The sequence below is a fragment of the Perca fluviatilis genome, chromosome 24, assembly GCF_010015445.1.
Source record: "Perca fluviatilis chromosome 24, GENO_Pfluv_1.0, whole genome shotgun sequence".
Taxonomy (NCBI): Eukaryota; Metazoa; Chordata; class Actinopteri; order Perciformes; family Percidae; genus Perca; species Perca fluviatilis.
In genome coordinates this window covers 15,060,771-15,072,226 of record NC_053135.1, presented here as the reverse complement: position 1 = coordinate 15,072,226, position 11,456 = coordinate 15,060,771, and the positions used below count along the sequence as shown (strand labels likewise).

The following is an 11,456-nucleotide window of genomic DNA, read 5'->3' as shown; positions in this document are numbered from 1 at the left end:
GGAGCTAAGCAGGTAATTAAAACAAGATGGCCGCTTCTTTTTTAAAGTGCTCATATTATGCTTTTTAGCTTTTTCCCTTTCCTTTATCGTCTTATATATCTTTTGTGCACGTTATAGGTTTACAAAGTGAAAAAGCTCAAAGTCCTCATACATCTGCTCTTGACTGGCTTGTAGTGCTGACCTAGGTACTGCGCATGTGCGACTCCCAACAAAGATGGAACAGAAGGGAGATGCCTCACTCTGTAGCTAAAGCGGAGAGCTCAACACACAGGGTGTTTTTTTTTATTAAACCATATAAACCTATTCTGATATAACCTCTAAATACAATCATGAACCTGAAAATGAGCATAATATGAGCACTTTAAGGCCACACGGGTTGCCTTAGAAAGAGAACATTTAAAGGGAGACTTGAGTCTCCTCATGGTATGTTCTATGTCTAAGTCAAATCAAAAGGTGGGAGGTTTGCTTATTAATTAAGTGTGTATGTCTAAATGTCTAGGAGTCAATCCGTGTAAATTAAGATGCCAGGTCAGGAACATGGATGTTTGTTACATGCTAGACTTTGGATTGGTGTGAAGCCTAAACCAACATCAACATAGCAGAGTGGCTTTCCAAAAACTTGACTAAACAAACATTACAACAATATAGGACTAGATGGCATTACATCAAATTAATGCAAGTACATTAACACAAGTTAACATTTTTGCTGTTGCTATGCTAATGCTAGCCCAGTTGGTTAAATCACCAGAGAAATAAATCCTTTTGTTAGCTGGCAGTTCTGCCATTGTGAGAAAGCCAGGCTAGATGAATTGTGGTTCTGAGGTCAAGTAATGCAGGCTCTGTTGTGCTGCATCCCAAACGTGTAGGCTGCAGACCTGCCAACCTTGAAAAAACGTTTTGAGTAGCAACTTACTGATTTATTGTCGAAGTTCCGGTTCATGAACACGGCGGCACACACGTGGAAAAAATGCCATTAAATGCCAAATCTGTATACATTTTAAACCCTAGAAAATAATTATGTTCAAGTAGGCTACTTGAATTAAACAAAACATTGATTATATTAAATACAATTAATTGGATCATAATATAATCCAATAAAATATATTACACTGCATAATGAGCACTTTTACTTTTGGTACTTTAAGTATATTTTGATAATACTTTTGTACTATTACATAGGGAAGATGTTGAATGCAGGACTTGTAACTGATAAGTCATTGCAGTTTTTTCTACTTTTATTGCAATACATAATCTGAGTAAGTCTTCCACCTCTGGAAATCACCAACAACAGTCGTGCATGAATACCTGCAGCAGTGTTTAACACTGAAAACACACAGCTCAGTTCAGCGTTTCCTTGCAGCTCTGCTACAGTAGCAGATAACCTTTGACGTTACCTGCCGGTCACATCGTCTCTAAACAGTCTGTTCACAGTGAAGTCCTGCATGGATCAATAGGTGTTCTAGTCCGGTGGCTGCTGTTTGTTATAAGGCACACACCGAGCAGATTGATGCGCTCACAGAGCCAATCTTTGCAGATGTTACCGCTTGGTGTTTGGCTAGCTAATAAGCTGTTAGCTTGAGCTTTGTCTGAAGGCGCTGAGCAGCCAGCCAAGGTCCGACAGACACCGACACATTCCGCACATCCTCCGCTCAGTTGACCGCCCGGTACCGGTCAGAGGCGTGTTTACTTTGTGTCTCGGTCCTCCGGTACGTCCAGTGACGGGCTCCGGTCAGTTTTTAATTAGCCTACATTAGTAACAGTTAATTTTGTTACAGTATGAACTTAATCCTAGGAAAGGCAAAACATATATAAGACCTTTGTAATGAAATCCAAGACTTTGTATACCAAATGCAAGGCTTTATTAATAATAATAATATAAATAATATTTCTCCAAAGTTGACAGGTAGGCTACGTAAATTAATTCATTTCACAATTTCACCTTTCTACATCAAAATCAGTTTACCTTTGCAAGCACCGTTCTCCCTCGGGAAAACCCATAGATATATGGGGGAAACCAACCAAACTAAAATGGGAATGAGGGAGGAATAACACTTGCATTTGATGCTTTCGTTTTACTATCAGTAACCGATATCCCCTCTTGACATTAGAGGAAGGAACCCGACGCTGTGATTGGTCCAACTCTTCTTCTTTAGTTTTTTTTTCCAGCATGCTCATGGCTGCTACGCTGTTTTAGCCATAGGTTTTAGCCGCCTACTACCATCAAGTGTGGACTGAGACGGTTACTGCACGTCAACGAGTGAACTCAAAGCAGTCACCTGATTTTTGCGTAGTTTAAAGTGACAAATCGTATCACCGTATTTAGATGTCAAAATGCGTATCTACTACGCAAAATGCGTACAGGTTGGCAGGTCTGAGGCTGGATGAAGCTGGTACCTTCAGTCTTTGTAGATAGCTTGGTGCTAACGGTTTTTGTTCTTCAGCCGTTTTCGGCACGGTGATAATGACTGGTTTACTCTAAGCAGGCACACGCACCATCTGCTGGATGATGATTGGATTCGAGACTTAGGACTTTCAAGGACCGACGGAGTATAACATCTCACATCACTTTTAGAGAATTCATTTATTTTCAGAGGGTTTAAACCTGACTGAGGTCCTCTGTTCTCCTTCCAGACTGGATCTCCACTCCACATGGCTACATTTTTTCTCTCCTGTGTGTGTGGGTTCTCATGTGAATATGTAGACTTCCACTCAATGTAAAAGCTTTCTTACAGACCGAGCAGCTAAATGGTTTCTCTCCAGTGTGGATTCTCATGTGTTTTTGTAAATTTCCACTTAATGTAAAAGCTTTCTTACAGACTGAGCAGCTAAATGGTTTCTCTCCTGTGTGGATTCTCATGTGGGTCTTCAAACTTCCACTCACTGTAAAAGCTTTCTTACAGACTGAGCAGCTGAATGGTTTCTCTCCAGTGTGGATCCTCATGTGTCTACGCAAACTTCCACTCTCTGTAAAAGCATTCTTACAGACTGAGCAGATGAATGGTTTCTCCCCTGTGTGGATTCTCATGTGTTTCTGTAAACTTCCACTCAATGTAAAAGCTTTCTTACAGACAGAGCAGCTAAATGCCTTCTCTCCTGTGTGGATTCTCATGTGTCTATTTAAATACCCACTCTCTATAAAAGCTTTCTTACAGATTGAGCAGCTGAATGATTTTTCTCCTTTGTGAATTTTCATGTGTTTTTGTAAACTTCCATTTACTGTAAAAGCTTTGCTACAGACTGAGCAGCTAAATGTATTTTCTCCTGTATGAGATCTCACGTCGCTCTTCAGATGTCCACTGGTGCCAAATCTTTTCACATACTTTTTCGCATCAGAACTACATCTCAAATCACAGACTGGGACTTCATTGTTATTCAGAGAGTTTAAACCTGACTGAGGTTCTCTGGTCTCCTTCCAATCAGCACTGTCGTCAGTCTCAGCTTCAGACGAGTCTCCAGTCTCGTCATCAGTATCTGGTTGTAAACGTGTACCTGGATCTAAGGAGAACTGAGGTTTCTCTTCATCCTCTTCACTCTTCACATGGAGAAGAGTGAATGGGAACTTGGTGATATCAGCCTCCTCCAGCTCCTGAAGCTGCTCTCCCTCCTGACTGATCCGGAGTTCCTCCTGTTCCTCTTTAATGTGTGGGGGCTTTGTGTCCTCCTGGTCCAGACTGGAGCTCCATTCCTGCTGATGTTCTTCACCAACAATCACTTTCTGGACATCTGATGGTAAAGCTGAAACACAAACACAAAGCCAATAATGTGAATCTTAACAATAATTTGCTGGAGTCTTGGGGGACACCCCCGGTGACCAGGAAAGAATGGGAGAAAAAGTTTTCAAATCTTACACTTTGCACCCGGTGAGAGAGATAACTGGAAAGCCAAACCAGTGGGTCATTAGTAACGCCAATGCTGCTAAATCTGTGTATGACTGTATTGTGGTCAATGGAGTCAAAAGCCTTGGCAAGGAATATAGCAGCGCAGTCATGTTTGGCATCTAATGCAGTAATAATGTCATTGAGTACCTTTGTAGTAGCTGTAACACAACCATACCCAGATCGAAAGCCAGACTGTGCCCCGGAGATTTCCAGAATCTTCCGAGACACATGGCAAGATGGAAATAGGCCTGCAATTCTTTGGGTCAGCCTGAGCAATGCCCTTAAACAGAGGAAGCACAACCACTTATTTCCAAGCAGCTGAAATTTCGAAATTTGTATGAAGGGAGAGTTTAAAGAGGACTGTAAGGGGAATGACAGGGGCCACAATTGTAATGTGATAGTGGCAAGCTCATCTGAACCAGCTGTTTTATACGGAGGCGTGGAAGGGCTGTTTGTACCAGGGACTGCAGCTATCATATAAAACTTTTGCGTTAATGCGTTAATTATAAACTAACACACTTTTAGCTAGCTACCACACACAAACTTTCACATATCTCGTCCAAAGTAAATACTATTAATGTGAAACTGAATATTATTGTTTACCATGCCACTCGGAGGCTGTGGACCAAATATGGCGAAGGTTGGCCATTAGGTAGTGCTATAATCAACATAGATGTGTTTTGATCTATACCTCCCACATTACATATCACACATTCAAAGTTTTTACATCCACATGTCTCTTCAATGAAGCTGAATCATACGGCCTTGGACACGCCCATTTAGAGGTGGGATCTTTTTTCGTAAAATTGCGATGAATGCAATTTTTTTGCTACTTTTGCGAACTTCTCCTGATCTGCACAAAACTTTGCATGTAGAATCTGTGGACTCTCATGACAAAACGTTTTTAAGTTTTGATACTCTGGAAATGTGCAAGTTATAGAGGACCAACTTCCTGTAGGTGGCAGTCAAAGCAGGAAGTGTTAAATAAGCCTATCTAAAAAAAATATGTTTGTAAGTACATGAGTTATACTTAATAGATAATGAAACAACCATTTAGAAATGAAATCATTTTCCCATTATAAACCAGTTGCAAACTATTACTAAATGCTTTGTTCATCATTTGTAAAGCATTGCTCCTATGTTAATTTTCATAAATAAAGCATTTGTATACACACTCATAAATGGTTTGTTCATAGTAAATAAGGCTCTCGAAAATGATGTTTATACATATAAGTTTGACAGTTAAGTACTTTTATAAACTATTTACAAACTATTAGTAATTTCTTTGTTTATCATTTGTAAAGCATAGTTCCTACATTCATTCTAAATCAGTAAAGCATTTGTAAATACAGTTAGTAAATGGTTGGTCCATAGTAAGTAAGCCCATGTAAAATGTTTATGAGTTGATGTTTTTAATAATTCATAAATGATGCATTAACCATTTGTAAATTAAGTCATTTTACCATTATTAACTAGGTACTCAGGAAGTTCTGTTAAAACAAGGAAGTTAATGATAACAGACTATCTAGACCTACATTTGTTCATGCCTTAAATAAAATGTTATGATTTAGAAATAGGTCTAAAACCAATAGCTGGGGTGGGGCTCACAAAACATACTTAACTAACCAGCAGTAACTCCTGAATTAGTCATGGATTACATTATTGGTAAGCATTTGTAACAGATGTATTAACAACCCAGCTATTAGTTTAGGCCTATTTCTAAAACATTTTATTCAAGGCATGAACAAATGTAGGTCTAGATAGTCTGTTAATCACCAACTTCCTAGTTTTGACTGACCTTATATGTTCCTGAGTACCTAGTTAATGATGGTAAAATGACTTTACCAATTTACAAATGTTTAATGCATAATTTATTAATTATTAAAAACATCAACTCAAACATTTTACATGAGGTTACTTACAATGGACTAACCATTCACAAACTGTATTTACAAATTCTTTATTGATTAGAATATAATGAGAAAATGATTTAATTTATGAATGGTTGTTTCATTATCTATCAAGTATAAATCATGTACTTACAAACATTATTTTAGGCTTATTTACTATGAACAAACCATTTATAACTGTATGAACAAATGCAATACTGATGATGAATTATGTATGAACAATAAATTAATAATGAAAAAATCATTAAGTAATGCTTAATAAATGATCAATTGTGTGTAATTATTAAGTGCTACCAAATATTTTACTACAGCGTTTTGTAAGAGAGAGAGAGGTGGATGCGCTCAGAGCAAACAGCTGTCGCAGAGCCTGTACGGAGATATGATTAACATGATTTCTCTGTGTGCCATGTAAACATCATATCCCAAATATGATCAAGAAACAGGATAAGCCTCATAACCACAATTTTCCTGGCCATGTTAACACACAATTCAAACAACACGCTAGCTACGTCCATGGGTATAGCGATAGGCTAGGACCAGTCATAAAAATGAACATTCTGATTAAAAGTGGATGGGTTGTTGGTGAAATAACTGGTGGTGTAAGAAAAAAAAAAAAAAAATCGATACACTTCGATTTTCGATTTTCAAAAACCCAATATTGAATTTTTTATTATTTTTTTACATGCAAAAATATTCATGGTAAGACAGTGGTTCATGTTTATGTTGTGTTTAAACCCCCTACCGCCAGATGGCTATGCTGAGACACACCACTAGTGTTCTCGCCTAACAGTGCCTGACTTTTTGCTAGAAGCAGAAGCTAACAATGTAGTATGGCTGAACCCCGTGTAAGACCAGCTCCCACTGCATTCCGTGCTGAAGTGTGGAATCATTTTGGTTTCCAGAGTAAGAGGGCACTACAGATATCGAAAGGAACCATGCAGCTTGTAAACTGTGTCTGGCAAAAATCAAGTACTCGGGTAATACCACGAATTTGAGGGCACATTTAGCAAGACACCATTCAGACACTCAGTTAAGCGGACAGCAAGCTAAACAGGACGACCCTTCACAACTCACTCTTGCTCAAATTCAAACGCACAAATAACCACCGACTACCACCGACAAATTACTCACATTAGGCGTAAAGTGTAAAAACTAATATAGTCCCTATTAAATTGGACTTCAATCTACGTACAAAAATATGATGAATTTGGGCTAAGATTTAGTGTTGGTGTACATTTTACATTGACTGTAAAACTAATACTAGTTTGATTTGATGTTTTTCAGCAGCAAGGGGAGGTAGGAAGAGCAGGTTGATCAGCCAAACTACGAGGATGGCCCTGTATCCACCCAGTCCACCAGCAAGACACCAAGGAGCTCCTGTGCTTTGGCAGACTTGCTTGGACCCCTACCAAAAACTTTGCAAAGCCAAAATCTGCACATTACACTGCAACAGCTGAGGTTAAACATTTTAGGGAAGAACCCCCTTTGCCACTTCCAGAAAATCCTCTCAGTTGGTGGTCCATCAGCATGAGTACCCTCAGCTATCCAAAGTAGCAAAGTACTTTCTTTGCATTCCCGGTACAAGCGTCTCTTCGGAGAGAGTTTTCTCCTCTGCGGGAGATATTGTTACTGCACAGAGAAGTTGTTAACCAGCTGGTTCTCCTCCACAAAAACCTTAAGATTAAATAAGCTTCCCTTTTCATTGATTTAATAATTAGTGTTACATTCCTCAATGTTTCCTTTAGGAATCGTGATTTTGCAACACAAAGGGTTATGTGTTGGGCACCCTGTGTATGAATAATAGTGCAAGCATTTGTTTTTAATGGCATAGACAAATGTCCTCTCTTTTTTTCAGATTGCACCTAATGTGCTATGCATTAGCCAAGATGTCACAGTCAGGGACTATGTATTTTCTTTAACTGACAGTTTACATTTGTTCATCAATTCCTTTAGTTATGTGTTGGATGTACCCTGTGTAGTAGAATAGCATTTTTTTTATTGACATGACACGTCTTTTCTTTTTTCAGATTGTGTATTGTGAAAGGGGCTATGTATTTTCTTTTATTATGGCCTACTTGAGCATATAAACATTTGCTCAATAAGAACCTCCATCCATCCATCCATCTTCGTCCGCTTATCCGGTGTCGGGTCGCGGGGGGAGCAGCTCCAGCAGGGGACCCCAAACTTCCCTTTCCCCGAGCAACATTAACCAGCTCCGACTGGGGGATCCCGAGGCGTTCCCAGGCCAGGTTGGAGATATAATCCCTCCACCTAGTCCTGGGTCTTCCCCGAGGCCTCCTCCCAGCTGGCATCGCCGGAACACCTCCCTAGGGAGCGCGCCCAGGGGGCATCCTCACCAGATGCCCGAACCACCTCAACTGGCTCCTTTCGGCGCCAGCCGAGCAGCGGCTCTATCTCGAGCTCCTCACGGATGACTGAGCTTCACCCCTATCTCTAAGGGAGACGCCAGCCACCCTCCTGAGGAAACCCATTTCGGCCGCTTGCACCCTGGATCTCGTTCTTTCGGTCATGACCCAGCCTTCATGACCATAGGTGAGGGTAGGAACGAAACTGACCGGTAGATCGAGAGCTTTGCCTTCTGGCTCAGATCTCTTTTCGGCTACAACGGTGCGATAGATGGAATGTAATACCGCACTCCGCCATTCTCGATTCTCGACCAATTCCCGCTCCATTGTCCCTCACTCGCGAACAAAACCCCAAGGTACTTGAACTCCTTCACTTGGGGTAAGGACTCATTCCCTACCTGGAGAAGGCATTCCATCGGTTTCCTGCTGAGAACCATGGCCTCCGATTTAGAGGTGCTGATCCTCATCCCAACCGCTTCACACTCGGCTGCGAACCGATCCAGTGAGTGCTGAAGGTCGCAGGCCGATGATGCCATCAGGACATCATCACATCATCTGCAAAAGCAGCGGTGAGATCCCCAGCCCACCGAACTGCAACACCTCCCACCCCGACTACGCCTCGATATCCTGTCCATAAATATCACAAACAGGATTGGTGACAAAGCCGCGCCCTGGCGGAGGCCAACCCTCACCTGAAACGAGTCCGACTTACTGCGAGAACCCGGACACAGCTCTCACTTTGGTCGTACAGAGATTGGATGGCCCTGAGTAGAGACCCCCTCACCCCATACTCCCGCAGCACCTCCCACAGTACTCTCCGGGGGACCCGGTCATACGCCTTCTCCAAATCCACAAAACACATGTAGACCGGTTGAGCATACTCCCCGGGCCCCTCCAGGATCCTTGCGAGATTGAAGAGCTGGTCCGTTGTTCCACCACCAGGACGGAATCCGCATTGTTCCTCCTCAACCTGAGGTTCGACTATCGGCCGAACCCTCCTTTCCAGCACCTTGGAGTAGACTTTACCAGGGAGGCTGAGAAGTGTGATACCCTGTAATTGGCACACCGCTCTGGTCCCCCTTTTTAAAAGGGGAACCACCACCCCAGTCTGCCACTCCTTTGGCACTGTTTCAGACTTCCACGCAATGTTGAAGAGACGTGTCAACCAGGACAGCCCCTCCACACCCAGAGCCTTGAGCATTTCTGGACGGATCTCATCAATCCCCGGGGCTTTGCCACTGTGGAGTTGTTTGACTACATCAGTGACTTCCGCCCGGGAAATACAATAAGAATAAATAATAAGAACCTGTGAACCACATTCCCAAGCTGGCAGTTTAATTTTCTGTGTACTGAATTGTTTACCTAAAGTAAACTTCTTTGACTTTTATGTGCATAAAATGTCTTTTTTAAATATTAGTTTTTCTAAAATTGTACTTTAAAAAAATCCCAATATAATCGCCTTACGCACAGTATCGAAATATATTGCAATATATTGAATCATGACCCATGTATCGTGATACGTATCGTATCGCCAGATTCTTGCCAATACACAACCCTAGAAATAACGTACAATCAATGAGATAATTTGTACTGTAAACAGAGCAGAGAGCAGAACAGAGCTGCTGTCGGCTGCTGCTCCTGTGCACATTTACGCATTGTTATCATTAGATGTGTTGCACAGTGCGTGCAGGATTACGGCTCCGCAACCACTGGTACTAGTGTGAAGATGTCGGCTTCTCTTCCGACAAAAACTTCACTTCACTAACAAGTTGGTGCAGGTATGATAAGTAAATCGGTTTCATCAAATTTTGAAATTAAAAAGCCATTGAATTTCAGCACTGAATATTTATGCATTGAAATTATGTACCTGAATTTTAGCCTCTAAATCTTACTCTTCAAATGTTCAACAACTAATTCTCACCTTTATTTTTTCTATGTTCATAAATTCAGAATCCAAAATTTCAGATGCAAAATACAATGTATTAAATTAAACTTATATATTTTCAACTTCCTCAAATTCTACAGGCCAAATTCTGCTGCAAAATGTAATGTTTAAAATTCTGTCAGCTGGAAGTCTGTCAATAGACTCATGGACAAGTTTATTTCCTCAATAGTTTGTTTACACAGCCAGAGGCGAGGGAGAGCAGCGTCTGACAGGGCAGAGACGTCTCTCTTTAACATACTTTGATTTAACGAGGGTTGTATAAAACGTTGCTTGCCAAACTTTTTTTATTTACATGAACAAAACAGTTAGTTTTAAGAGTCCTGTTGTCATTCATGTCTGATATAGCCTCTCTGAACACTGGTCTGTCCTACATGCATAACTATTTTAGTGCTAGAAATTCAATGGCTTTTTTTAATTTCAAAATCCGATGAAACAGATTTACTTCCATATGCAGGTTATGCTATATGTGCTCTACTGATGTATGAGAAGTAAATATAGCGCCGTGGAGACCTGGCATTGTATTGGTCGACGTTGTAAAAGTATCAGTGTGGAAACTCTTGTTCAGTCGTCTGTGGACTATTTGAGCTAATCGGCTAGCTTTCTCCACCTAGCTACCCCATTCACGTTACTCACTTGTTCTGGACGCCATCCACAGCTGCTTGTATTGCTCCTTTCAGTTATAAACGGACACACGGTAAACGGTAAAGACTCTTAGTTAATCCTCTTCTATAACACATTAGCTTAAGGGGCGAACAGGCTGTGAATGACTTGGCTAACGTTAGCTTAGCATCATTAGCAGAGCAGTATAAAGAAAGCAAACCTTCTCGCAGCTCCGTTTCCGGGTTTAAAACCACCTCTAGCTGTTTCCGGTGTCGGTCCATATCTGATGAACGAACTAACTCCTCGGGTTCTGCCGCAATTTGGATCCAACTAACGGCTTCTCTTAGCTGACTGCGCCGATGTTTATGTCGGTAAAATATAATCTTCTTCTTCTTCTTCTCTGATTTAAGGGTGGATCGCAAACCAATAGGTGCATAGTGCCACCCACTGTACCGGAGTGTGTAACAACAGGGCTTTGCATAGGCTACTTCAGGTTATGCTGTATACACACATACAAGACGTCTTAAGTATTGAGAATTTATTGGATATACAAATAGCCCCAGAATATGAAACGTATATGTATATAAGTGTTTTGTTTTCTAGTATTTTTTAATATAATAAAAAAAAAATATATATATATATATATATATATATATATAAAAATATAAAATATAATTTTATCTTTTAGCTGTACCTTTCTGATCACATACACTAGGGCAGGGATCTTCAACAGGGGGTCCGGGACCCCTGGTGGGTC

General features: G+C 40.9%; 1 protein-coding gene across 2 annotated transcripts; it reads right to left on the bottom strand.

The window, feature by feature from the left end:
• Positions 1 to 1,842: 1,842 nt before the first annotated feature.
• Positions 1,843 to 11,103, bottom strand: LOC120554245 (gastrula zinc finger protein XlCGF17.1-like). Of its 2 annotated transcripts, XM_039793022.1 has the most exons (3): positions 10,920 to 10,963; positions 10,733 to 10,769; positions 1,843 to 3,735 (listed from the first exon to the last, which is right to left on the bottom strand). In XM_039793022.1, exons 2-3 carry the CDS (start codon positions 10,746 to 10,748, stop codon positions 2,654 to 2,656), a joined length of 1,098 nt encoding a protein of 365 aa, XP_039648956.1. In that variant the 5' UTR covers positions 10,749 to 10,769; positions 10,920 to 10,963; the 3' UTR covers positions 1,843 to 2,653. The 2 variants fall into 2 exon arrangements, with proteins under 2 accessions (XP_039648956.1, XP_039648955.1); XM_039793021.1 differs by lacking the exon at positions 10,733 to 10,769 and having other exon boundaries at positions 10,920 to 11,103.
• Between the last annotated feature and the right edge of the window lie 353 nt (positions 11,104 to 11,456).

Bases quoted from the DNA above. Each gene is read 5' to 3' on its own strand.
- LOC120554245 (XM_039793021.1), bottom strand. From the start codon at position 10,980: ATGGACCGACACCGGAAACAGCTAGAGGTGGTTTTAAACCCGGAAACG. The intron at 3,736-10,919 runs GTTTGCTTTCTT...TTTGTGTTTCAG, and splicing joins GGAAACGGAGCTGCGAGAAG to CTTTACCATCAGATGTCCAG.